A 27,668-nucleotide genomic window follows, 5' to 3' on the forward strand; every position below is an offset into this window, starting at 1 on the left:
AGACTTGTATCTAGAGGAAAAGGTAAACAGAAAGATGTAAAACATACAAATAGAGGAAGTGTTATGGTCCAAAGAGAGCAAGTAACAGGGCAGGGACCAGTTTGGATAAACTGGATCGAAAGGCTTGCTAAGAGGGGAAGGCTGAGGATGGCAGGATGGGAGGGACCAACACTGCAGTCCTGGAGTCAGGACAGCTCCAGACTTGAAAGCACTGGGCATGTTTGGCTCTCTTGGCCTGCTGGTAGGTAGTGACAAGGACTGAGGTGTGTAGCAATGTAGCAGGGAGATCTTTGGGGATTGTTATTAAGCCTTTCAGGTATATCATAAAATGAGAAGCCAAATGGAAACCCATACAACAAAATCCAGCAACCACATGATGGCTCACAACTACCTGTAATTCCAGATCCAGGGTCTTTGATAGCCTTTTCAGGCAAAGCACATGTGATATGCAGACAAAATACTCATATACATAAAATAAACAGAAGAAAGGAGGAGGAGGACCCCTGTGGCTGAACTGGGAATTGCGAAGAAGAAGGAAGGCTAGTTAGCAGGTCAGGTGGATCTGGTAGCTGAAACACTGAATAGAGAGTGTATCAAATCTGAGGACAGTTCTTGCTCAAAGACTACTGAAGCAAATGGAGAAATAACAGACATCTCCAAGTACCTGTTGGGAGGTAGGACATTTAAAATTGGAGATGGGAAGTGTTGGCAGCGGTAGAGCACGTTATAGATTCTTACAAGTGATTGCATTCCCAGCACAACAAAAATAAATCAACAGCAAAACCATTTTTGCTTGAATATTAGGGGTGAAAGCTGAGCATGGTAGTATCACTTGGAATCATAGCTACTCAGCAGACTGAGGCAGAAGGATGACAAGTTGGAGGCCAGTCTGAACAGCATAGTGAGATCTTGTCTAAAAAAAAATATAAAGGGCTGGGGATGCGGCTCAGCAGTAGACTTGTGCAAAGCAGGCACACGTTCCTGGGTTCAATCTTCTAACCCACACAAACCACATACGGTACATAAGCCTATAATCGCAGCACTCAGGATCTAGAAACAGGAGGACCGGCGATTCAAGGCCATTCTCAACTACTTACTGAGTTTGAGGCCATCCTGGGATATGTGAGACTCTAGTGGGGGAAGAAAAAGATTTAGAAGTTGTTAACAAAGAGTTGAGAATGGGTATGACATCAGAGAGAAAAGAAGAAGACTGAGGTTTAGACAATCTTGAAGGAGCAGCGATATGTAGACATTATATAGACAGGACTTGGGGGGAGGATACAGCCAGGGAGGATGGACAGCCCCGGGGAGAACACAAGAGCATTTGATATAGTCCCGCCTATAGTCCCAGTGTTAAGCTGAGTGACAGCATCTATGATTACAGTTGCATAAAAACCCATATTAATTTTAAAAGGCTGTTTTATTTAGGTAAAGGTACTATGAATGTAAGCCTTGTGGAATTTTTAAACCACAAAAACAATTTTTAAGAAGGAAGAAGAAGACATGCAGTGCATCTGGATCCTAGATGTCCTGATGGGTCATATGCCAGATGGGTACCATGGGGACTCAGTGTGGCTGTTATTAATGGATGTGTTAATGAAATCTCACATATGCAGGCAGGAGAAGTAATTTAAGCATTCAAAGCGCAGCTGGTGACATCTGTTGGTTCTTGATGATGTCCTTGGTTCTTACAGGTGTGGTATGCTGCGTCCTATGCTGAGTTTGTGAACCAGAAGATCCATGACATATCTGAAGAAGAAAGGAAAGGTGCCTGGACTTTTGTGTGTGCCTATTTACATGAATATCATATCATTATGTAACATCTGATTTTCCCATCTCAGTGTGTCTCGCAAGAGTAGGTTTCTCAGAGCTACACATCTCCATTTAAGTGGTTCCTGTGCCACTCATACTTCTAACCACAATTTAGGGGACTCCCCATACCCCTGCAGGCTTCCTTATTTATTAGAATGAATAATGGGGCCCAGAAAAGTACTAAAGTCAATTAGAGTTTTACAATTAAGGATATACATCAGGACCAGTCCAATAAATAGACATAGAGTTCTGGAGTAGTGATGTGTTGTCCCTAACCATAAAGAGCTTTTATTGAGGTTTTATTATATAGGCATGACTAACGGAGTGGTTGGCATGTGACTGAATTCAGTATCTAGCTTCCCTTCTGTCCTGACATAGGACCTGCATCAGCGAGTTCAAAGCTTCTAATCACAAGGTCATGTTTTTCTAGCCAGATCAGCTCTCACCTTGCGACATCTCAGAATAAAGTGAGGTAGGATGAGGGACTAATAAGTAGCAAAGAACCTATCATTCAGGAAATTCCAAAGACTTAGAGGTTATCTCCAAAGGACCACACATAAAGGCTACCAGATTTTTCCCATCATACACTATTGACAGTTTTGGACTGTCTTGAGTGCAGCTGTACTTCTTTTTACATGTGTGTTTTAGGAGGCATCTGTGCACACTCTGATTGGGTGTATGACTGGGAAAGGGACTGCTGCTGGTCATGGGGTATGCATGTATTCAGGCTTAGGAGATATGGTTGGACATTTTGCTAGGTCGTGTGTGTTGTGATAAGATATTCCCTTAATTCTAAGGTTTGGATCTGAAACAGGAAGTTATCTCAACACAGATCTCCTTTATAGATTTTTTTTTATGTGTCGAGGGGGTTGAGACAGGGTGGTGTTATAGAGTGGGTCCTTTGATATCTTACATGAAAGTTTTAGAGAATGAGATCCTAAACATTATTTCTCTGCCAAGCTCTAGCCTTTGTTTTTGTGACAAGAAATTAATTCAAATAGCAGCTATTGTCTACAGTGAAATAAGAATGGTGGAGATAGCAGGAGCTATATTTTCCTGGTGTCTGTTGATCATGGCTATAAATGATGATTTCTCTCTCGTGGCTGTAGTTCTTCGAGAGCAAGAGAAGAATTGGCCCTGTTATGAATGCAATCGCCGGTTCATCAGCTCGGAGCAGCTGCAGCAACACCTCAACTCTCACGATGAGAAACTAGACGTGTTTACCAGGTAGGTATATGAGGCCAAGGCTCTCAGACATGGTTCTAAATCATTGGTGGATGTGTGAAAATGTGGTGTGTGTGTGTGTGTGTGTGTGTGTGTGTGTGTGTGTACATACACAATGCATGTATGTACAGGTAACCAGATAGGCTGCAGAATACCTTGGGGAATGTCTTCTTCTTTATTTGCTATTTATTTTTTTCCAAAATAGCCCATAGCTATGTTTCTGAGATTCTTTTACTCTAGCTAAATCTCCTTTAACTAGATTCTGAATTGGGAATTCTTTTTTTTTATTATTTATTATTTTTATTTTATATCTGTGGGTAGTTTGCCTGAATGAGTGTCTATGCACCATATGTGTGCTCTGGTGGAGGTCAGAAAAGGGTGTCAGAACCCCTGGAACTGAAGTTACAGACCATTAATAGCAGTCATGTGGATGCTGGGGTTTGAACCTGGGTGCTCTGGAAGAACAGTCAAAATTCTTAACTACTGAGCAATGCTCCAGCCCTATGAATTGAGAATTCTAAAGACAGCATATACATTTGAAGTAATATGCATCTCTGATTTTCACACTTTTTCCAGCACTATGATTTCTTCATGAAAGTAAACTATATGCTTAATTACACTATATAAAAAAGAGACAGGGGAGAGTCATGTAGGAAGAAGTAGGCAGGAGCCAGATCAGATGGTTCAGAACTTAAACTTAACAGAAGTGTGATGGATGGATAGTCTTTAGATTACAATGAGAGCCTCAGCCTAGCTAATGCAGGGATAAGAATGAAGACAAGGAGTCTCCATAGAGTTTAGTCAACAGGTCAAGTAGGGGATGAGACTTAGAGAAGGGTGGTGGTAATGGAATCTTCTAGAGTTTGGAAAGATGGGCACCGACACAAAACTGTATTTAGAAAAACGGGAAAAAAGATGTTCTAGGGAGGAACCATGCAATTGCTTGCAATACTGAGTGCCCACCTCGGGTTCATGGTCACTAAATTAGGAAAGAAACCACAGGAAGTACGAGTGCTGTTTGCAGCTACGGGCGAGTACACTGGTAGCGAGAGGCCAGGGATTGAATGACACAGGCTTATGGTTTCATTGCACACATCAGCACAGGAGAAACAGAGGAGCAGCAATGGGTGGGGATCAGAAGCAACAGTGTGACTATAAGGATAGTCCCCGGAGTGCCTGCTGTGGAAGAAGAAAGGACAGGGCCGGAAGTGGACACTAGAAGCTCAATACAGATACTAGAGGGAGTGGTCTAGAGAGCGAGAAGTTGATTTTTGGTGGACAATGCTTGGATTTGGGATAATGGAGTTTTATACTAACAATGACAAGGGCAGGATATGACCACAGGAGAGGTCTTGGGAGGGGACAACACAATGAGATTCAAGTCACTCATGTTTGAGTATGCCTAAAATGTATGCACGACTTCATTGTAACATTTTAATACTACATTATGACATTTAGTTTGCATGGCTACAGTCTCTGCTAGATCTCCGAGGGCAAGAACTGTCACATATATTGTGGTGTCTCTGGTGCTTTTGCATAGTATATGACACATAGATAAAATGTTCACTAGCTATCTGTTAAAATAAATTTATTAAATTTAAATTAAGATAAAATTGCTCCAATTTTGGATATATACTACTAACAACGAGCAACTATCAAATTTTAAGGTGTAATAATGGCATCATGTTTTTGCATGCATGTATACATATGTAGAGTTATTAGGATTTGAGGTGCTTTCTGAGGTACTTACAGATAAAAAGATGTCTGGAATCTATGGGTATATGTAGGGAGGTAGTGGGATACGATAGCATAAGACTGGTCATAAATCCAGAGTATGAATATATTGGCTCATTGTTCTTTTCTCTCCATTTACCTATATTTAGAATTTTCCATAATAAAGAATCTTTTAAAAGTGCCTGGAGTCCAGGTGAGGTGTTGGGTGCCTGTAGTCACAAGTCAGTTGGAGAAAGAGGCAGGACAATCCCTTCAGCTCAGGTGTTTTGGGTCAGCCTGGGCAACTAGTAAGACCCATCTTAGAAAAAGGCAAATAGAAAAAAATTCCTGGAAAATATATGTCTGTTATATGGAAGAGTGAAACATGATCCGATTCATATAATATGTACCTTGCACACTGTGTTTGTGTTAGCTCCTCATTGCTATGACAAAACAAATGAGAAAGTAATTCAAGGGGGAGATGATTATTTTGTTTGCAGTTTCAGTCTTCTGTGGTGGAAAGGGCATGGCAGAGCAGAGCTATCCACCACATAGTGCCAAGCAGCAGTGAGAAGACGCCTGTGCTAGTGGCTTTCTCCTTTTTAGAACACTGAGACCCCCAGTGTGTGGGATGGTGCTGTTTGTATTTAGAGCAGCTCCGTCCCACTTAGCAAACCCTCTCCGGAAGCAGTCATACACACACAGCAAAGTGTGCTTTGCTGCTGTCCTGGCTGCTTCTCAGTCTAGTCTGGCTGACAGTCAAGGTGAGCCGGCATACATATCTTCTAAAATAAGCTTATTATGCTCTTTCTGAGTCCACCTGACCCACTCCTTCCTCGGCCAGGGCTTCACACATGTTGGGCAAGTGCGCGCTCTCCCTCCCTCCCTTCTCCCTCCCTCCCTCCCTCCCTCCCTCCCCTCATTGTTTTGAGATACAGTTTGGTGTAGTCCAGGCTGGCCTTGAACTTGCTCTGTGGCTGAGGGTGATGTTGAACTTCTGAGCCTCCCACTTCCCGAGTGTTGGAATTAGAAGTATGTGCCACCATGTGTGGCATGCGCAGTTCTGGGGATGCTAGGTAAGCACTCTGCCCACTGAGCCTCCTCCCAGCCCTGGAGTCCCATCTGATAGGAACCTTTTGCCTATCGAGAATCAGTTAAAGGGGATTATTTTAATTTGTGTTCACTTGGCTTATTATGGAACAGTTGAATTGGAAATTTGTTTTCGACGATCTGGAAAGCTGTGGAAAACAAGACTGTTATTTGCATTTAGCTATGTCTCTGGGAAAGAGTAGGAGCCAAGGCAAAAGAGAAAGAATGGGCCAAATCTTGGGAGTGAGCTGTCGGGCAAGCATGTCCTGCCCTTTCAAAAGCAGAGTGTTGTCAGTATTTTTTTAGCTCTTATTTCTCCCAATAATTTTAAGACATCTCTGAGCTTAGAGAAATGTAGGAAGCACACATTAGCAAAACAGTGGTTTCCATCAGAGGAAAGGACCAGGGGAAGTGACAAAGTGAGAAGAACTAAGAGCCACTTAGGGAGTGGTGCTGTGGGGTGCCATGTGGTGACTGCACGTAACCCAGTCTTTTGTCCCCAGAACAAGAGGCAGAGGAAGGGGTCGAGGCAAGAGGAGATTTGGCCCAGGCCGTCGGCCCGGGCGTCCCCCGAAATTTATTCGCTTGGAAATCACCAGTGAAAACGGGGAAAAGAGTGATGATGGGACACAGGTACTGGGGTCCCGTGTTTTGGGGAGTACTCGACTAACCGTGCCTAGATCGAAATACCTTTCCAATGTTTATAATCCTGTTTTGTTAGAGTCTTTTCCTGTTAACTAAAATGGGATTGGAATGGTGTGGTTTTTGTTTGTTTGTTTGTTTGTTTGTTTGATACAGGGTTTCTCTGTAGCTTTGGAGGCTGTCCAGGAACTCACTCTGTGTAGACCAGGCTGGCCTCAAACTCACAGAGATCTGCCATCCTCTGCCACCTGAGTGCTGGGATTAAAGGCATGTGCCACCACTGCCTGGCCCAAAAAATGTATTTTCAAGTGTTGCTTGCAATACAGGTTTAACATTGTTGTCCTAAATATTTGAAATTGACTGGAGGTGTTCTGTGAGGGCTTTGCTAATTAACTTAAACCATTAGAATGACTGATATTCCAGAAAGATTGTGTCAGTTTCCTTGTTCTGTGACCAGATGTCTTATGGTTTTTGCATTCTGCACACATTTATCTGTTAACTTTCTCAAGGGAGAGTATTATTTTCTCCACCATAATGCTAATCATTTTTTTTAAGCTGTAGCTGGGTTAGGTGGCATGTTCCATAGTCTTAGCTGCTCAGGAATCGGAGGCAGGAGGACTGCTTGAGCCTCGTTTTAGCCAGTCTAGAAATGTAGCAAGACTTTATCTCTTGCTGAGCATTGGTGGCACACACCTTTAATCCCAGTACTCGGGAGGCAGAGGCAGGCGGATCTCTGTGAGTTTGAGACCAACCTGGTCTACAGAGCGAGTTCCAGAACAGCCTCCAAAACAATACAGAGAAACCCTGTCTCGAACCCCCCCCCCCCAAAAAAGACTTTATCTCTTAAGTAAGTAAATAGCAGTGATTCTGAATTTGAGCCAGTAGGCCCTATGCTTCTGATCTTTGTGTAGATAGGGAGGTAATTCCTGGTGTTTGCAAATTCAGGACTTGCTGCATTTCCCCACAAAGGAGCAGTTTGATGAGGCTGAACCAGCTGCTCTGAATGGACTAGACCAGCCAGAACAAGCAGCCATCCCAATCCCCCAGCTGCCACCAGAAACGCCGTCCTCTCTGGAGCAGGAGCCAGAAACTCACACCTTGCACCTGCAGCCACAGCAAGAAGAGACTGTCGTGCCTGCCCAGACCACTTTGACAGCGGATGACATGCGCAGGGCCAAACGCATCCGAGTAAGTGGGAAAGTCCGCACTCCCCCGGCTGGCTGCCTGCCGTCCTCCTCTTGGTCAGCTCTCTCAGGGCTTTGTGTCCCAGCCTGCTGACCATTCACTTCCAAATCTTGTATCTGGCTTTCCAAATGCTCTTAATATCACCTTACTTTGCAAAAGTGCTTTTTCTTAGTGTTTCTGTTCACGGCAAGCTGAAATGGTTGTCCTAGAGTCAGTCAACATAGTAAAGACACACAGAGGTCTGCGTTTGGGCAGGCCAATGCCAGTATACTTAGGACAGCTCCCTGTATTTCTGGATTTAAAGTTTCAAAATAGAGACTTAGGTATATTTAATTACAATAATTATTTCTATTTTATTTAACTTTCTTTTTTGGGGGGGTGCTATAGGTTGAAACAAAGCCTTACACAGGCTGAACAGGGTTTTTTCCCCTAAGCTTCACTTCCCAAACTAAAGTATTTATATTTTCAGCTACTCTAATCTCTGTCTAATCATAGCTCTCAGGGAAGTTATGGGTGACTAGATGTGGTTATCTGTGGCTTCCAAGGGAGACTGGCTCGTGTCGGGTTCAGGGTGCACATCTGGCCCCGCTGGAAGCAGAGCAGCACCTTTGGAGCTGGTCAGTGTGTCAGTGGTGTGGTCGTGTCTCGGCTTTAGACCTGGGCTGCAGAGGTCCTCTGTCTTCCATTTCTAACATGCTTCTTTTATTATTTTGTGGGCTGCACTTGAGCCCGAGCTAGGAACTGCAGTGGGTGTGTATGCAAAGCCATATGGTTTGGAGTGATGTCTGTGTCGACAACAAGCAATGACATAAACCTGTGCTTGTGGCAGCTAGCGTGTGAAAAGATTCGCAGAGACTTGACTTGGATATATAAGCCTTCACATTTTCTAGATGGATGGTCATGCTAGCTTTGGTTTGCTCTGGTCTTTTCTTCCTTTCTTTTTAACGATGATTAGTCATGGCACTGAAGGTGTGCCTTGGAGATAGGGATAGTGACTCCTGGCTGGGTCTTGCTGTGAATGAGAGAGTCTGGGTCTATTCCCTCTTTTGGTCTGCTTCCTTACCTGTAGGCTAGATGGGACCTTGGAGATGCATTTCATTTAACAGTACATTTACACATTCTTAGTCCCATGATAGCCTCAAAGGGCTCTGAAAACTGTTTAAATATCCTTTTTGAGGGTCCTAGAATTGAAATATATACAACTCTCAACTCATTCTATATGACTTCAAGAATTTCATAAATATAGGCCCGAAAGAAAAATCATGTGAACAAATGGTAATTGAAATACATATAGCTTTTGTCTCACTCTATATAATTTCAAGAATTCATAAATATAGGCCTGAAAGAGAAACTGTGTGACCGAATGTCTTCTTATCCATCTCTACCTTACTACCCAGTCTGCACTTGTCCTCTTGCCCAGATGATGTCACTTGTCCTTTGGTAATTCTGATGCCTTACCAAGTTGAGGGAAGTGCTTGCTCCATTTAATTGTTTTGAGGGGAAAAAGAATAGCAAAGCTGTAGTCAAGCTTGGAATGTATAAGCACAGAATAGCTGTTTGTGCATTTTGGTTCTCAAGAGGCGGGGTCCTGGTTCCAACACAAGGTTCCTTGCATCAAATCAAAAGCCACTTGTATGAAGCCTTTAGAGGTCAATATTAGTTGATCTTGGTTTTTCCTCTCATACATTCTAAAAAAGTAGGGCTATATATTTTTTCATCTTTTTGTCCAGATTGGTAATGACCAACTGAAGGGAAGTCTTCCAATCCAATTGGTAATGTAACTATTTTTCTCTCCTCTAATGCTGCCTGCTCAGTTGGAGCTGCAGGTAGGTTTGTTTCCTGTGTTTCACATAACAGAATGTTATTTAAGTGTTTGCTGACCTATTGTTCTTTGCATCCTGTACTTAACGAAATCCAGATGGAAAACACAATTTGGATGCCTCTGAAAATACAAATTAATTAATGATGGGAATTTATTTGCAAGTCGACAAATGAGTCAATTGTGGGCTGCAGATTCTTCCTATGCAAATGAAGACTAGGACTAAGTGATCTCTGAGGCCCCTTCCAGCTCTGAAACAATTTCAGTGGTCGGTGCCATGGGGCTGGACTCGGACTGCATGTCCAGCCGTGTCTGCGCATCCCACAGAGCTTGGGACTCTAGGGGCTTATAGTCTAATAAGGAGCCAGTGTTAGCAGAGAACTATTTGCATTTCTCTGTCAAATGTACAAGTGCAGCCTATGACTGCTCTAGGAACCCAGAATAGAAGGCCAAATATAGGGAGGTCAGGAAGTAATTTGTAGATAGGAGGAGACAGGCCCTTGGAAAACTGTCTTCCTGTGGAAGGTAGATAACTCCATAGGAAGTCAACCTTAGGATCAGAGGCCCTGGCACAAGATGTGCTTGGTGTGGTATGGACAAGGCAAACAGTATCTTGTCTCCTTGCCAGGTGAAGGAGGGTAGAGAGTGAGGTATGTTGGGCAGGGTTAGCCTACCAAAGGGTTTGAAAGCTGGATGAATTATTTGTTCTTTTAAAATTTATTTATTTATATTTTATATGCCATTAGAGATGGTTGTGAGCTTCCATGTTTGTTCTGGGAATTGAACCTGGGTCTTCTGGAAGTATAGTCAGTGCTCTTAACCGCTGAGCCATCTCTCTAGCCCACCCTCTTTTTGTTTTGTTTTGTTTTGTTTTTAACACAACCAAAAACCCAACAAACATGCTGATTCATTCTCTTTAGTTTCAGGATCAAAATAATATGAAAATGAATCAGCAATGTGGGTTCCCTTGGCTATTAATTTCTATTTAGAATCATTTTACAAATGAAGACTCTTCCCTCAGAATTCACTGTAATTTAACAGAGTTTAGAAGGAAGATACTATTTTGGCATCCTTTGAGCAGCTAACGTACCATACAGTGTGGTGACACTGACTAAAGGAGCTCAGGGATTAGCAGACCCATAATGCATCTTTTTGCAGCCTCCCTGTTTATGATGGTTTCTTCTGGAAGTGGCCCAGGTGTGGCTATGCACAAAAGAGCTACCTTAGACCTGAATCAGCCTGTAAGTCGGTCAAGGGTGGGGGCAGCCCACGTGTGCAGGGAAAATACTGTAGAGCAGAGGCAGCCTGTGTGTAAGTGGGTCAAAGGTGGGGGCAGCCAGCACTGTCACTGCCTTGTAACATGAGCGCCATTAGCTCATATAGAAGCAGGCTAGCTCTTGGGCACTCAGACAGCGTTCAGGGACCCATGGAAATGACACAGTTGATAAGGGTTGCAGTAGAACGCAGGAAGGAGAGCCAGGTGGCCGCTCCGTTCAAATCAAGTGTCTGAAGGCACTCAATGCTAATCAGAAAAGACAGGAGACTGAGGAGCATAATGGAACAAAACGCAGCTGAATTCTGGATTTGGCACCCAGGAGAAACGGAGCGCCCTGTGGGATCATCCACTATTGTGCAGCAGGTCTGTCCTTGGAAATTTGACCGAGGTTGGATCAAGGAAGTGATTCTTACATGGCAGACATGCTCCAGATCCCGAATCTTCAGTGAGCTTTGGAAGAGCATCTGTTTACTTGGCATCTTTCTGTAGCATTCTGAAAGCAGGGGGAAATAGGAAGAACCTTTTTGCCAGAGTGTATCAGGATAAAATGAAAAGGTTAGACCTCTGCCAAGCAGCTTGAGGAAGTGAAAGCAACTGTGGCTGATTCACAGAAGATCAGTTCTTCAGGGTCTTCGTGGACAGTAGGGAAGAACCTGGGAGTACATTTGAAGTTTTAGTTGAAGTATATTTTATTAATTTTCAAGGCATTATGTGAGACTTCCCGTGACTAAGTAGTTTATTAAGGGCTCTAGACACAAAAAGGAATAAAATGTGGTGCCCTACTCCCATCTTTCGAGTAGCCCCCATCAACTTAGAAAGACAACAGAATTGCCTTTCACCACTCAAAATAAATAGCCTTGTTAGGGAAACCTGGAGAGTGTGTCCTGTTCTGTGAACTGGACCATGTTCAGAAATTTGCTTCCCCTATTAACCTTGAAGTGACTCTTCCCTTATAGCTGCCCAGGCACACCCATGCACAGGTGTATTCTGAAGAATTTCACCACCATAAAGCCATCTACACCTTTGCCCTCCGTGCTTTGAGGAACATAGGAATGAGTCTTCCTTGTGGAACAACTAAAATTGACTCTGTATTCTCCGTGTGAAAGATATCTGTAGGGATTTGCTCTCAGTGGAGTGCTGTTGTTTGTCTAGCAGCTGTGACGGATTCCACTGAGCATCTATCTTTTCTGGCCAGGAGTCCCTGTGACAATTGCATGGCTTTACAAGATAGCTAACCAGCCTTAGAAGGGCAATCGTCCTGAAAAGGAAACAGTCAGATTGACCCGTTTAGACTGGAAGCGCAGCGGTGAGCATAGCTTTGTTAGGCGGCATTCTAACTAGAGCTGATCAACTGCTATGGGAACTACTCCTCCACATTCTCTAAGAACTGAAATATATATGTTCCATTTATGATGTGTTCATGCCATGCCCCATGAACAAATACATCCATATAATTGTATTTCAGCTCATTTTCTTACATTGAGATCAGTAAATCATATTTTGTAAAATCCACTGATTTAATTTCTTATGCCAAAAGAAACCCCATGCCTATTTCTTTCTCTGCCTCCCTCCAGGGAAGATCTAATTGCGTGCCAGTTTCTGTTATTTTATTGTGAAATGTTTCAGCTTCCTTCATCAAGGACTTTTGACTGACATGTGCTAGTCTCATTCATGCATGTGTGATTTGCCCAAGTTTTTTTCTTCCAAATTATTTTCTTTCCTTTTTAGTTTTCTGTTGAAAACATGTTTTGAGCAGTGGTGGATGCCTTTCATCCCAGCACTTGGGATTTAGAGGCAGGTGGATATCTGTGAGTTTCAGGACAGTCAGAGCTATATAGTGAGTCCCTGTCTGAAAAAAAAAAGTTAAATTAAATTAAATCCTATCCAAAGGAAGTCCACACATAAAGACATAAGTGAAACCCCCAAACTGTGTCTCTTCAAGACAAACTTCTTTGGGGTAGCTTCAGCCTGCGCTATTGTCATCAGGCTCCTTTTGTGTGAGCTTGAGCTCAGCTTGTCTAGGAAGTCTGATGGCGGTTGTCACGCTTGGCCCTCACCGCATGGCCCTGCTTGTGTCTTTCAGAACGCAGCTCTTCAGCATCTGTTTATCCGGAAGTCCTTCCGGCCTTTTAAATGTCTGCAGTGTGGGAAGGCCTTCCGGGAAAAGGACAAACTGGACCAACACTTGCGCTTCCATGGGCGGGAGGGGAACTGCCCCTTGACCTGTGACCTCTGTAACAAGGGCTTCATCAGCAGCGCCTCCCTGGAGAGCCACATGAAGCTCCACTCGGACCAGAAGACTTACTCTTGCATTTTTTGCCCAGAATCCTTTGACCGCCTTGATTTGTTGAAGGATCATGTAGCCATTCATATCAATGATGGCTACTTCACCTGCCCAACTTGTAAGAAACGGTTCCCAGATTTTATCCAGGTGAGTGTTTGCACCTGAGATTCCTGTCTGCTTCCATCTTTTGATAAAAGAAACTTCAATTTTTGGAAAACTGAGACCATCCAGCACCTATATTTTGATCCTTTTCATTTTTTTTAAATAACTGAAATAGTTTCCTAACTACTTTTCACATACAGAGTATTATTTTCCTTAGCTCTCTAGATCAGTATTATTTAAATGTCTTAAAGTTTTATTTTTAGTAATAAACATGAGATCTGGGGCTGGCAAGATAGCCAAGGGGGTAAAGATGCTTGCTGCCAACCCCACTGATCTGAGTTCAATCCCTGGAACCCACAGGAGAACGTCCCCCTGTAAATTGTCCTCTGATCTCCACAAGTCCATCGTAGCACACATGCACTAAAAATAAATGTAAAAAAATGTTGAAACACCAAATCTAGTTATAATTTAAAAAATCCTTGTAAAAATCGTTGTCAAATATCCATTACTCATAACACAGCACAGAATCTACAGAACATAGTCCTTCATTTCCAGATGGGAAACATCTTTCTCCCATCTGGCTTCCTGTCTTGCTTTACTAAGGCTATGTCTCTTGAAAGGAAACAAAGAGAACTGGCATCTAATTCTGTTGTACTGGGACAAAATCGGGGATAGAGAAATTCCAGAGTGTCTCTGACTTGATTTTAGGTATTTTTTTATATTTGGTAAATAATTAAATCATAGTCTCTCAAAAACAAAAGAACTGTGATTTAATCATAGTTCTTCTAACAGTGAGAGTCTTGGGAAGTTTTTCTTCACACAGAAGGTTGTTAAGGCATCATGCAATGGCAAAAGGAACCCTACTTTAGGGAGCCCAGTGCTTTGAGGAATAGTTTGGTAGATTTCCTGTTCAGCTTCTGGCCACAGCTTACTTGCCCCGCTTCTGCCCCCCCCCCCTTAGTGCTGGATTCAAAGCATCCTACATGCTATGCACACACTGTACTTTTGAGCTCTATCTCCGCCCAGAGCTTTTTCATTTATTATTTATAGCTAAGAGAGTTCAGAACCTAAGTCCTTCTTTGCTCTTCACCACCACCAAGCACTGGCATTGAATCCAGAGCAAAGCTTAAACTTATCTGAAAGTAAAGGGACCATGTCCCAGTCGAGGGGGAAGGAAACCAGTGCTTACTAATGAAGGACTAGCATTGCCAGTGTTATCTGACTTCTGTCTTTCACTCTTCAGAACCTGACTGTTTCTTTCAAGTGCTGAGACTGAACCTAGGCCCTCAAGCTTTCATGGCTGCAGCTGGTTGGATTATATTGAGCTCCACCCCAAATCTGATTTTATAGGAAGATAAGGAGCGTCAGCCACTAATGAAGCAAAATTACCTCTATATATGTAGAAACAAGAATGAGGATAAATGACTTGTTTTCTAATAAGTAATTTTTAGCAAGATTCATTAAATTCTGCATTTTAATCTTAAAAGAAAAAAGAAAACTGGACAAAAGATTGAGGCAGTGCTCTGTCTCCCTGTAAGTTACCTGGGAGGTTCAGATTTATAGGGCTCTCTGGTCTGTGCTGATTCCTTGTGACAGGGTTAGCATGTGTTACTGAGGGCAGTCAGCCCTTGTGACTGGTCAGCATGCTGAAAGTCCTCAGCAGTGTGTTGGCTCCCCCTAGCGTCATAGCCACCTCTGGTCCTTTCTTTTGGCCTGAGCATCCCCTGGTCTTTACTGCCAGGTGAAAAAGCACGTGCGAAGCTTCCACTCTGAAAAGATCTACCAGTGTACCGAGTGTGACAAGGCCTTCTGTCGCCCCGACAAACTGAGACTGCACATGCTCCGGCATTCCGACCGCAAGGACTTCTTGTGTTCCACCTGTGGGAAGCAGTTTAAGGTAGGACCTGCAGCCTGAGGGCTAAGGACAAACACCGGCTTGTTTCATGGCTCTGGGCATATGTCCTAGGTAATGGTTAGTAGAACTTGATTGTTACTGAGGGAGTCCTAAGAGATCAGTAAGTTTACATACTAATGAAACCAGGAGGTCTTTGTTGTTCTTGACCACTTATCAGATGAGAGCCTGCAGGTAAGTCACAGAAGCAGCATCTTCTCCGGGAAATGGAAAGAAAGATGTCTGAGGGGACAGGCTAGAGCAGAGGGCCAGACTGCTCTGGAGAATGTAATGATTTCAAGGGTTCTAATAAAGCATGACCAGCTTGGTGTGGAATCCCAGTCTCCAGGAGGCAGAGGCAGAAGGAGCTGGAATTTGTGGCTAGTCTGAGCTATATAGTAAATTGGCAAGCCAGTTTGTGCTACGTAGTGAACCCACAAGAAAACAAAATGAAAACCCAAACCAGTCATCTGCCTGGGATTAAGAAGAAACCAAGGGGAAGTCTGCAGGAAACTGAGAGGTATTTGCTATTGAGAGGCACAGCTAAACATGGCTATGGTCATTGTCAAAGAACCTGGGAAGAGAGTAGTGAGATGGTTCAGTGGGTAAAGGCTCCTGCCATACAAACCTGACTCTGAGCTTAATACTCAGACCCCACAGTGGGAGAACTTCCCCTTAACATTGTCATTTGCCCTTCGTGTGTCCTTGTGTTACTCAAATGTCCTGACCACATTAACGATCAATAAATTAAATAAGTAAGAAGAAACTGGAGATTCTTGGGAGGGGACAAGAAAGAGGTATGTTCATATGGAATGTGAACATTAAACAGAAAAAGCTTAAGTTTTTTTGGTATATCCATTATAAATCAATTATGGATTATATCTGTGATGGCTTATAGTATGTCGTCATGGTTGAAATCTCTGAAGAATTCCACTATGAGCTGTGTATGGAGACATTTGCCTTGAAACTCAGTACTTAGGAGGCTGATGCAGGGGAATTGCCATGAGTTTGAGGTCAGCTTAGACTCTGTAGCAAATTAAGAACCAGCCTGGGTATGTAGTTGAGATCCTGTCTCAAAAAACCAAAATGGCGGTGAGATAGATAGTTTAGTGGGTAGGGGTGCTGTTTGCCGCTGGGCTTAACAGCCTGTGTTTGATCCTTGGTACCCATTTAGTGGAAGGAAGAGCTGATTCCACAGGTTGTCCTCTGGCGTGTACACACATGCCCGGTACACATGCCTATACATGACTTTTAAAGAACACCAATGTGAACACTTTAATTGAGCTGGTGTTTTCCCTATCATCATCATCTTTTTCTTCCTCCTCCTCCTTCTGGTCCCCCCCCCCCTTGCAACCTCCCTCCCTCCCACATCTCTTTCTCTCCCACTTTCCTTTTTGTTTTGCCGAGACGATTTTCTACATAGGCCAAGCTGCCCTCAAAACTTACTATTCTCTTGTTTTTACCTCTCAAGCCATGGGATTACAGGCACACACCACCAAAGTATATGCCAGCATAGTCTCATCCTGTCCTTTCCCTTTCCTTCCTTCTCATTCCCTCCCCTCTCCTTCTCTTTCCCTTTCCTTTCCTCCTTTCCCGTCCCCACTTCCTCATTCCTTTCTGTACGCACCACACTACCATCCTAGCGCTTGAAATAATCACAGTCCGCACAGTAGTCCAAGCCCTCACCTTTCCCCATTCACAGTTTTCCTTTACATTTCGTTTTCTTTTCCTAGTCTCTCCTTTTTCCTTCCTTCCTCCCCTTCCGCCACCCCATGTCTTCTTTTCCTCTCTTTTATTCCTCTTTCCCCTTTGCTCCTCCACACCTTCTATATTGGTGCTTGAACTTTGGGTTTTGTGTATGCTAGTTGCAAACTACCAAAGACAACACAAGATCTCGTCCCTCCTTCCTCTCTGCTTCCTTCTTCTGTTGGCAGTCTTGCTGTGTGGAGTTACTTCAAGAGAGGTACTTAAGTCTCTCCATTTGATCTCTTCCTCACTCCTGGATTGAAATCCACTTTGAAATTCACATGATCTCATCTGGCCCACTTCATCTGGGACATTTCTTGATCTCTGAATGAAGTTCTTTATATGAATCCCCAAAGGACCTTTTGCTGGAGATGCCATCATATCTCTTACATAGCCAGAGAACAGAAGAGGATGAAGAATGAGGGAGGCATGAAGACTTTGTAAGCAGAAGTAGCAGGAGATGAGGTGGTGAGAAGTGGAATTTATGGAGGGTGTAGAAGAGGCCAGTGTGAGATTTAACCAGGAAGTTCGGTTGAGCCAGCTTGTTACACTGAGTAATTCAACTTGTGGTGAGGGGTGCCGGAGGCCTCATGGAGCTGTGTCTGAATTTAGGCAGAGGTTGTGGGCAGAAGACAGATGTGTGAGGGAGAGTTCCGAGCCTTGGCATGTGTGGTGCTTTGAGAGAAAATGGCCCCCAAAGAGAGTGTGTGGCCTTGTTGTAGTAGGTGTGGTCTTATTGGAGGAAGTGTGTTACTGTGAAAGCAGACTTTGGGGTCTCCTATATGCTCAAGCCATGACCAGTATCTCAGTTCATTTCCTATTGCCTTTGGATAAGGTGTAGAATCCTTAGCTCTTTCCCCAGCAATATGTCTGCCCGCATACTGCCACACTCATAGTGCCATGCTCCCCACCATGGTGATAATGGACAAAACCTCTGAAACTGTAAGCCACCACTTCAGTGAATGTTGCTGTGGTCATGGTGTCTCTTCACAGCAATAGAAACCCTAACTAAGACAGCATGAATGAAAGAGTGAAGGGTGGAGGCTGAAATTAAGACTTGTGACTTGGGTGGCAGCTAATGTCAGGGAGCTAACATAGGCAGCAGGACAGTGTGAGGAGATCTGAATAGCTTTTGGTGTTAGGAAGGGAAAGCCCTGTGGAGATTTGACAACCAAGAGATAACTTGCCGATCACTGCACACATGGCAGGATGTAGTATTAGTGTGAGTCTTTGACACTTAGGAGTGATTCAGTTAAGGTGGCCTGCTCTATAGAAAGGATTATATGGCGGCAGGGGGTTAGGGGCACTGGCAACCAGGGAAAGGTGGGAAGGCAGTGGAGCTTTAGTGTTGGGTCTGCACTGAAGAAAGACACTGTTGTAGAGTCAGTGCTCTTAGCCCACATCTCTTAAACAAACGGAGAAACTCTGAGCAATCTCTCCACAGTACTCCAGTGCATGAGCAGGTGGGGAAGGAAGAAACAGCAGCTGTACCCACGTTAGCAGAGGCTGGTAGGTGAAGGCTGCCCTCCCTGGGACTCAGCTCCTGGCCTGGTTCCTCATGCTTGGTGGATACTTAAGGAGCAGTTGCTGAGTAAATGTGGTGAAAACTGAAGTGCTGAAGGAAGTCACCCCACCAAATAGCCTTATGGGACAATTCAAAGTCTTTCCAAGACTAATAACAGTTTAACCATTTTCCAAGAGCAGAGAACAACATGAAGTCAGATAGTTGGGATTTTTTGTTTGATTTTTTATTTGGATATTATGAACTGGTTCATTCTCTCCTTACGATGATAAGTATTGCTGACTTTAGCTATGTATTACTCCATTTTCATGCAATTTAACAATGATTTTTTTGTAAATTCCAAGTGAATTTTTATTTTATTTATTTATTTATTTTTTGGTTTTTCAAAACATGGTTTCTCTGTATTGCTTTGGAGGCTGTCCTGGAACTCACTTTGTAGACCAGCCTAGCCTCAAACTCAGAGCTCCACCTGCTTCTGCCTCCCAAGTGCTGGGATTAAAGGTGTGTGCCACCAATGCCTGGCTTAATTCCAAGTGAATTTAACTAAAATTCTATTGTATAATGGTGTGGCTATTTGAAAGAAAATGGCTTTGAAAGGATATGCACTATTAGGGTATGGCTTTGTTGGAGTAGGTATGGTCTTGTTGAAGGAAGTGTGTCACTGTGAAGGCAGGTTTTGACATTTCTTATCTGCTCAAGGTAGCACCCAGCCCAGTGTTGTCTCTATCTACTTCCTGCTGTCTGTGGGTCAACATACAGTAGCTCCTCCTCCAGCACCATGTCTACCTGCAGGGACACCATGCTCCCTGCTGTGATGATAATGGACTAAACCTCTGAAACTAAGCTGCCACCTTCACTAAATGTTTTCTTTTATAGTAGTTGCTGTGATCATGGTGTCTTCACAGCAACAGAAGCGCTAAGACAAATGGATTGCGAATCTCTTGCTTTATAGAAGCTCTAGTATACTGTATTCCCAGTACCCAGATTGGACAGTTCACAACCATCCCGTAATTTCTTCTCCAAGGGATCCAATGTCCTCTTCTGGCCTCCCTGATTACCTGCACGCATGTGTCATTCACTCACACAGAAGCATACACATATAAAATAAACATAATAAAGTCAGGTGTGATGACACATGCCTTAATCCCAGCACTCAAGAACCAGAGGTACAAGGGTCTCTGTGAGTTCAAGGCTAGCCAGGTGGTCTACAAGCCAGTCAGGTCAGCTACTTTTTCATGAGACCTTTTGTCCAAAAAATAAATACACAATAATATGGTAATAATAAATCTTAATCCAATATGAATATGAATCACTCTCTCTCTCTCTGTCTCACACACACACACACACACACACACACACTTTTATTTATTTACTTATTTTGAGACAAGTCTCACTTTACAGGTCAGGCTGACCTAAAAGTTTCAAACTTGCCACTTCTCCTGATTAATGTACTTCTGAGCGCTAAGATATAGGCATATCCACCACGCCTGGCTGTGCCATTCACATTTAGTGGCCATTTTATACCCTTGGGGTTCAGGAAAGACTTCACGGATATGACAGGGCTTTTGATTTTTGTTTTGGTTGAGGATTGAACCGAGGTCCTCATATATTCTAGGAAAGTGGTATACAGGTCTTATTTGCTATTTTAACAGCAATTTCCAACGCCTTTTGACATATTTGAGTATTCTAGTTCTCCAGAAGCTGAGATTTTTTATTGAAAATAGCTTTTTTTTCTTAAATAATATCTACTTCTCCAAGATCCTCCCCACTTCCTCTCCCACCTGAATCTCCACCCTTTGTGTCTTTCATTAGAAACAAACAGGTTACTAAGGGGTAATAACAAAATGAAATAAAACAAGTCTAGTACATAGGAACAGAAGGAAAAGTGCCCAAGAAAAGGCACATGAAACAGATAGTGACACAGAGACCTACTTGTTCACACACGCAATAATCCCATAAAAGCACTAAACTGGAAGCTGTGCGCAAAAGAGCTGTAGGGTGAGAAAGTGAGGAAAGTGGTGGCGCACGCCTTTGATCCCAGCTCTCAGGAGGCAGAGGCAGGAGGATCTCTGTGAGTTCCAGGACAGCCTGGTCTACAGAACAAGTCTTCAGGACAGCCAAGACTGTTACACAGAGAAACCGTGTCTCAATCCATATATTAAGATAATTAAAAACAACAACACTGCTGTGACATTAGACAGGGAACCTCTAGTGACGCTGTTGAGTTCATTTTATGTTGGCCATCTATTGCTGGGCATGCAACCTACCCTTAAAAGTAGTTTGTTTACCTGGCAGGGGAGATACCATGATCATGAAGGTGGTTTTCCCAGAGCCAGACTTATCCATTGCATAATTTGTGGTAGTGGGAGATTGTGTTCATGCTCTCCCCTGTTAAATAAAGAAATAAAGAAAAAAAAAAAAAGAATAGCTTGTTTCCCCAGGGAGACTCCCTTGAAGAAAGCTTAATTTTTTTTTTTTTTTTGCAAGTGACCATCAGTTGGAGATAGCTTCTGGGTTAGGGGATGGGGCATGTGTCACTTCTCCTTTCAGCTCTGGGGCCCCATCTGGTGCCACCCCATGCAGGCCCTACATACACTGTGCATCAGTCCTGTTGATTTAAAGGACCTTGATTTCTCGGCGTCCTCCATCCTCTCTGGCTTCTACACCCTTGGTACCTCCTGTTCTGCACACAAGGTTCCCTGAGCCTGGCGGGGAGGGATTTGATGGAGGCATCCTGCTTAGGGCTGAGTGCTCCGAAGTCTCTTCTCTGCATAATGTCTGGCTGTGGGTCTCTACGCTTGTTCCCATCTGCTGACATCATCATCAAGGCGCTGATCTATGAGTATAGGAGAATATCATTAGGAATCATTTTATTGCTTTTTTTCCCCTTTTGAACAGTAGTATTTGGTTTTACCCTAGGTCCCTGCACTATCTAGTCTCATGGTCTTAGTCACCCAGGCAGTGTCAGGTATGGGTTCCATCATATTTGGAGTGGTCCTTAGGTGAAGTCAGACATTGATTGATTACTCCCACAAGTATGTGCCACCATTACACAAACATATCTTGAAGGAAGGACACCACTGTAGGAAAAGGGTTTATGACTGGGTTAGTGTTTATGTTTTTCCTTTGGTAGTGTGAAGAGAACCTTCCTGTACCAAAGACACTAGTACATAGGGATGAAGGCTCTTTGTAGGCACAAACTTAACTTTGCTGTGTCCAAAGAGTTGTGTAGGTGTGTCTTCAGCAATGGGGCCCTGTCGTCAGTTTGTGGAGCAACCTATAGTCTTAGCAACAGCCCGAGTTGTTGGAGCTCTGTCTCCCTTGTTATTTGGCAATTTCATTTAAATCTTCATATATGTATATATTTTACAAAGCTTCTACTATATTAAGTTTCAATATTATACATCTAATAACCCTCAATTTTAGCTGTCTCTTCACATATTCCCTCCCCTTTCCCCCTCTTCACTCCCCTCCCCACTTGACCTTCCCATTCTAGTTCCCTGTCCAATCCATCATAGCTGTTTTATTTACCTTAGCCATTCTGATGACTGTAAGATGAAATCTCAAAGTAGTTTTGATTTGCATATCCCTGATGATTAAGGATGTTGAATATTTCTTTGTTTTTCATCTATATGAGTTTCCTCTTTTGAGAATTCTCTGTTTGGATTTGTACCCCATTTTTAAATTGGGTTGTTCTATTGATATTGTTGAGTGAAGCTTTTTCCTTGCCAGCCGCTTTGGTTTTTCCCCACCAGTTGCCTGGGCTCTGCCGCATTACAGTCCCCAAATAACACACAAGACGCTATATTAATTATGAAGCTGTTGGCCTTGCTTGTTTCTTACTGGCTAGCTCTGACTTAAGTATTTACCCCATAATTGTTAATCTAAGTATTTCTCTTACCGGAGAAAAGGGTCTGGACTTCTTACCCCTAAGGCAGCTACATGATGACTCCCTTACTGGAGAAAAGTTCCAAACTTCTTATCCCTATGGCGGCTACATCGTGACTCCCTGTGTTTCTCCTACCCAGAGTCTTCCTCGACTCCTAGTCCCATCTATCTTGCTTCCCTATTGGCCAACAGTGTTTTATTGATATATACACAGGACTTCCCCATCAGATATCTAATTTTGGGGGGTTCTTTATATATTTTGGATATTAGCTTTTTGTCAGATGTGGAGTCGGTAAAGATCTTTTCCCACTCTGTGGACTGCCACTTTGTCCAAAAGATGGTGTCCATTGCCATATAGAAGCTATTCAAATCATGAGATCCTATTTCTTAATTGTTGTTCTTAGGGTCTGTGCTATCGGTGTTCTGTTCAGAAAGTCTTTACCTGTGCCAGTGAGTTCAAAGATTTTTCTGCATGCAGCCATCCAGTTTGATCAGCACTATTAATTTTAAATGCTATCTTTTTTTTCTCCCCCAGTGTGTATTTCTGTCTCCTTTATCAAAAATTTGGTGTCCATAGGTGTGTGAGTTTATATCTTGCCAGATTCTCAACTTTATTCCATTGTTTGACGTGTCTGTGTTTGTTATTTACTGTAGCTCTATAGTACGATCTAAGGTCAGGTATATCTGATACCTCCTGCAATTCCTTTATTATTCAGGATTGTTTTAACTATCCTACTTTTTTATGTGTTTCCATGTGGAACTGAAAATTGTTCTTGCAAGATCTATGAACAATTTTGCTGGAATTTTGATAGGGATTGCATTGAATCTGTAGAGTGCCTTTTATAGATGGCCATTTTTTACTATATTAATTCTACTGATCCATGAGCATTGGGGGAATCTTTCTATCTTCTGATATCTTCTTCAATTTCTTCCTTCAGTATCTTGAAGTTTTTAATCATACAAACCTTGCACTTGCTTGGTTAGAGCTACCCCAAGATATTCTATATTATTTGAGGCTATTGGAAAGATGTTCTTTCCCTGATTTCTTTCTCAGTCTATTTATCATTTGTCTATAGAAGGTCTACTGATTTTTGTGAGTTAATTTTGTATCTAGCTACTTTACTGAAAGTGATTATTAGTTGTAGGAGTATCCCAGTAGAATTTTTAGGGTCATTTATGTATACTATCACATCATCTGCAAATAAAGATTCTTTGACTTCTTCCATTCTGATTTGTAGCCCCCTGATCTCCTTCAGTTGCCTTATTGCTTTAGCTAAGACTTCAAGTACAGTGTTGAATAGATATGGAGAGTGGATATTGTTCCTGAGAGAGATTAAATTAGTGGTGTTTGTTGATTCCTGTTTCATTGTTGTGAGGTGCATGTGCATGTGTGCACATATTTTCCCTCTTTTGATTTGCTGGTTTAGGATTATTTATCCCTTGTGTTTTCTTGAGTGTGGTTAACCTCTGTAGATTGGAGTTTTCCTCCTAGTGCCTTTTGTAGGACTGGATTTGTAGATAGATATTGCTTAAATTTGGTTTTATCATAGAATGCTTTATTTTCTTATCTATTGTGATTAAGTTTTATTGGGTATAGTAATCTGAGCTGGCATCTGTGGTCTCTTAGAGTCTGTAGAACATCTGTCCAGACCCTTCTGGTTTTAGAGTGTCCATTGAGGAGTCAATTGCTATTCTAATAGGTTTACCTTTGTATGTTGTTACTTAGCCTTGTTTCCTTGCAACTTTTACTATTCTTTCTTTGTTCTGTATGTTTAATATTTTTATTATTATGTAGCAAGGGGAATTTATTTTCTGGTCCCATCTATTTGGTATGCTTCTTGTATCTTTAAGTTAGGGAAATTTTCTTCTGTGGTTTTGTTGAAAATATTTTCTGAGTCTTTGACACAGGTTTCTTCTCCTTCCTCTATTTCTATTATTCTTAGATTTGGTCTTTTCGCAGTGTCCCAGATTTCCTGAATGTTTTGTGTCAGGAGTTTTTTAGATTTAACATTTTCTTTGACTGGGATATCTGTTTCTTCTATCATGTCTTCAATGCCTGAGTTTCTCTCTTCCATTTCTTGTATTTTGCTGGTGAGATGTAGCAGGCTTTCTTTTGGGCCAGCATCCAGCTCCCAAATCATGACATGGAGACTTATTATTAGTTATGAATGGTAAGCTTTATCTTATGCTTGTCCTGATAGCTCTTATAACTTATTTTAACCTACTTCTCCTCATCTATATTTTGCCTCAGGGTTTTTTACCTTTCTTTCATTCTGTATGTCCTACTCCATATCTTTTTGGCTAGCGGCTACCTGGCTGGCCCTAGGTGTCACCTTTTTCTCCCTCGTCCTCTCTTCTAGATTTCTCCTTCTAATTATTCTCTCTGCCTGCCAACCCCACCTACCCTTCTATATTTTAACTATTGGCTGTTCAGCTCTTTATTAAACCAATCAGGTGTCTTAGACAGGTAAGGTAAAACAGCAACACATCTTTACATAATTAAACAAATGCAGTATAAACAAATGTAACACATCTTTGCCTAGTTAAACAAATTTAGTATAAACAAATGTAACATACCTTTACATACTTAAATAGTATTCCACAGCATAAACAAATGTAACACATCTTTATATAGCTAAAGTAATGTTCCACAACAGAGATGCTTGCCCCTGAAGTTGCTGCTTGAGTGACTCTAGTGGCTACATATTGTTCTGACTGTTACTGTTTTTATGCTGGTGTCTAGACATCTGGGTTCAGGAAGATTGTACTTCTAGGTGCTCTTGTCTTTGTTGAGAGGGTGTTTCTAGATATTAGGGACTGACGCTTAGAAATGAAGATGGGCTAGAAGGTGGGAGGAAAGCAGGATCTTCCACCAGGATCTGCTTAGTCCCCTGGGAGTGAAGACGGAAAGTGTGAGAGTGTGGAGAGGCCACAGCAGGTAATGTGCTACAGAGCTGGGGATGAGAGCTGCAGGGAGGTGAGGGACAGGAGGCTTGGCTGACAGTTTCCCAGGGAATGCCTGCTGGAATTAGGGGCTGAGATAATGGGATGAGTGGTGGTGGTGGGAGTTTGCAGGGGGAGATCTGTGTGAGCCACTGGATGTGGGGCCAGAGAGGAAGAGGATGCCGAAGCAGGTGGTCTGCTCCAGAGCTGGGGATGAGACTGGGGATTGGATTCGGATGAGAGGTGGATGATGTGAAGATCTGCAGTGAGCCTACCTGCTTCCCTGGCTGGAGTGAGTTTCCCAGGAATCAGTGTCGATATTTTTAAAAATTACCTTCAATTAAACATTTTCTATCCTTGCCCCTACCCCTTTTTAAACAACATCTCTCCAAACAGCGAAAAGACAAACTCCGGGAGCACATGCAAAGGATGCATAACCCTGAAAGGGAGGCCAAGAAAGCTGACCGCATCAGCCGTTCCAAGACCTTCAAACCACGTATCACGTCCACAGACTACGACAGCTTTACATTCAAGTGCCGGCTGTGCATGATGGGCTTCCGGAGGCGAGGCATGCTGGTCAGTGCTGGATGAGCTAGTTCCTGTCTCCAGAGCTACCCCTTCCTGTCAGTGGCAATGAACCTTAACAAAGTAGATTTGTAGACGTAGCAGTTAGTGTCTAGGGGAGAACAGCAAGCAGCCTCCCAATTTGAGCTCCTTTTCCTCCTGTGACAGAAACCCTTTGCTCTTCTGGACCACTTCTTGGATGACCTTTTGAAAGGAAGTTGCCATGCCCCTTCTTTTCCCCACTTTGATGCTAGGAACCTGGGGCTTTGCACCCGTTTGGCCTGTGCTCTACCATTGAGCTACATCCCTAGACCTCCATCACTTTTCATTATTAGTTCCTTTTTCCTTACCTTGACCTCTTGGTCTTGTCTCATTTTATTTCCCTTCTCTCATTAGTTGAGTATTTTTTCTGGTAGGGTCTTTATCTCCTTCCCACTGTTCCCTATCAGTGCCTTCTTTGTCCAGTCGGGAAACAGTGACATAAGGAAACTTCCCTTCAGTGCAGGGAGTGTGGTCCCAGATTAGGGGAAATATCAGAATAATTCATTGCTTTCAGCTGACTGGGACCAGTGTAATTGCAGAGTATATTTCTACTAAGGTGGTTAGAAAGTCTCCGTAGTTAAAATGTAGAACCTTACTTTGTATCCATTCAGCAGTCTCAGTAAGACAATTGAATAATGAAAGGCATGTTTGCATCAGATTAATTCTTCAAGAAATTCAGGCTAGGCAGTTTTACTTTCACTAATGGTTCTTTCAGACAGAGGCTGTTGATGGGACTCCAGTTGACCAACTTACCTTCAGTCATTTGCTAAATGACTTACTGTTGACAGGGACCACAGACACTTTGGTGTCCAGCGTGTCTCATGATACTAGCCCTGGGCAAAGGCCTTCCTGTCTTGAGCACTTGCTTTCCTTTTACCTGTTAGCACTCAGGACCAGAGGCTTTGGTTTAATTCCTGTTAATGGCACTCTGTGTGTCTCTTTCTCTCTCTTCCAGGTAAATCACTTATCAAAGAGGCATCCAGACATGAAGATAGAAGAGGTGCCTGAGTTAACCCTCCCCATCATAAAACCCAACCGCGATTACTTCTGTCAGTATTGTGATAAGGTAAAAGTTTATAAAACCTTCCTCCTGGGCTGCTGTAGTGGGAACTTAGGGCATGGGGAGATGCCTATTGGGGGTTTTCATTTAGACAGAAGAGGTTGAAAGGCAACCTCCTTGTAAGCCAAGGACTGGGGAGATGACTCTGGGGTTAAGAGGAAGCACTTACTGCTATTGCTAAGGATTCTGTCCTGTCACGTCTGCTGCGCGGCCTGTGTCCGAGAACGTGCGGAGGGTGTCGGGTATTGAAAACACAGAGACTCGTTCAATGATATAAAGAAAACTTTAAACAGGCTCCAAAAAGGTTCAGGAAAAACTTCCTAAGAAAGGCTCCCACCAGAGAAGCTTCTGCTCCCTCCTCTACCCTGGCTGGTTCTGCTCTGACACCAGAGGTGGATGTGTGTGGGTTTTTGAAGGTGCGGTTAGTCTTTGGACAAGGTCAAGGTCAGGGCGGTTTCCGTGGGAAGGCCTTTCCCAGGAACTTATTGTATCGTTTTTAGTAAACATGTTTTTACTAAACATTGTCTTACAGCTGCCTACTCCCAGGCAGAAGGGGAAGTGGCCAGGAACTTATTGTATCGTTTTTAGTAAACATGTTTTTACCAAACATTGTCTTACAGCTGCCTACTCCCAGGCAGAAGGGGAAGTGGGTCTCTGCTCAAGGTCTGGTGTTCCCACAATTCACCCCTTTTTATTTTCAAATGAGGCACTCCTGGCTTAGGTCAAGTAGGGTCACCCTCCCTTTCCCGTCTTTGGGGGACCTTGAACCCCTGTTTTAGGTGGGAGGGGTCTTCCCCACAGGTTGCCCGTCATCGGAGATACCCCAACCTTAAATCATCTGTAACCAACCTTCATGGCTATCGGGA

General features: G+C 43.0%; 1 protein-coding gene and 1 pseudogene across 4 annotated transcripts in view; both read left to right on the forward strand.

Annotated features, from left to right (window-relative positions):
* Nucleotides 1–27,668, forward strand: part of Prdm10 (PR/SET domain 10) — a 108,269-nt gene that overhangs the window by 56,764 nt on the left and 23,837 nt on the right. Inside the window, exons 8-16 of one of the 4 annotated variants that reach the window (XM_040729901.1) lie at nt 1,695–1,767; nt 2,922–3,039; nt 6,342–6,471; nt 7,426–7,668; nt 9,480–9,491; nt 12,844–13,191; nt 14,888–15,043; nt 25,533–25,712; nt 26,698–26,808. In XM_040729901.1, the coding sequence (XP_040585835.1) occupies nt 1,695–1,767; nt 2,922–3,039; nt 6,342–6,471; nt 7,426–7,668; nt 9,480–9,491; nt 12,844–13,191; nt 14,888–15,043; nt 25,533–25,712; nt 26,698–26,808 (1,371 nt within the window). The remainder of the gene's footprint in view (nt 1–1,694; nt 1,768–2,921; nt 3,040–6,341; nt 6,472–7,425; nt 7,669–9,479; nt 9,492–12,843; nt 13,192–14,887; nt 15,044–25,532; nt 25,713–26,697; nt 26,809–27,668) is intronic. The other 3 variants (XM_040729903.1, XM_040729902.1, XM_040729904.1) reach the window with 3 other exon arrangements.
* LOC121133592 lies at nt 20,586–20,694 on the forward strand (annotated as a pseudogene).

This window comes from Mesocricetus auratus, unplaced genomic scaffold, assembly GCF_017639785.1.
Source record: "Mesocricetus auratus isolate SY011 unplaced genomic scaffold, BCM_Maur_2.0 Super-Scaffold_100022, whole genome shotgun sequence".
Classification (NCBI taxonomy): Eukaryota; Metazoa; Chordata; class Mammalia; order Rodentia; family Cricetidae; genus Mesocricetus; species Mesocricetus auratus.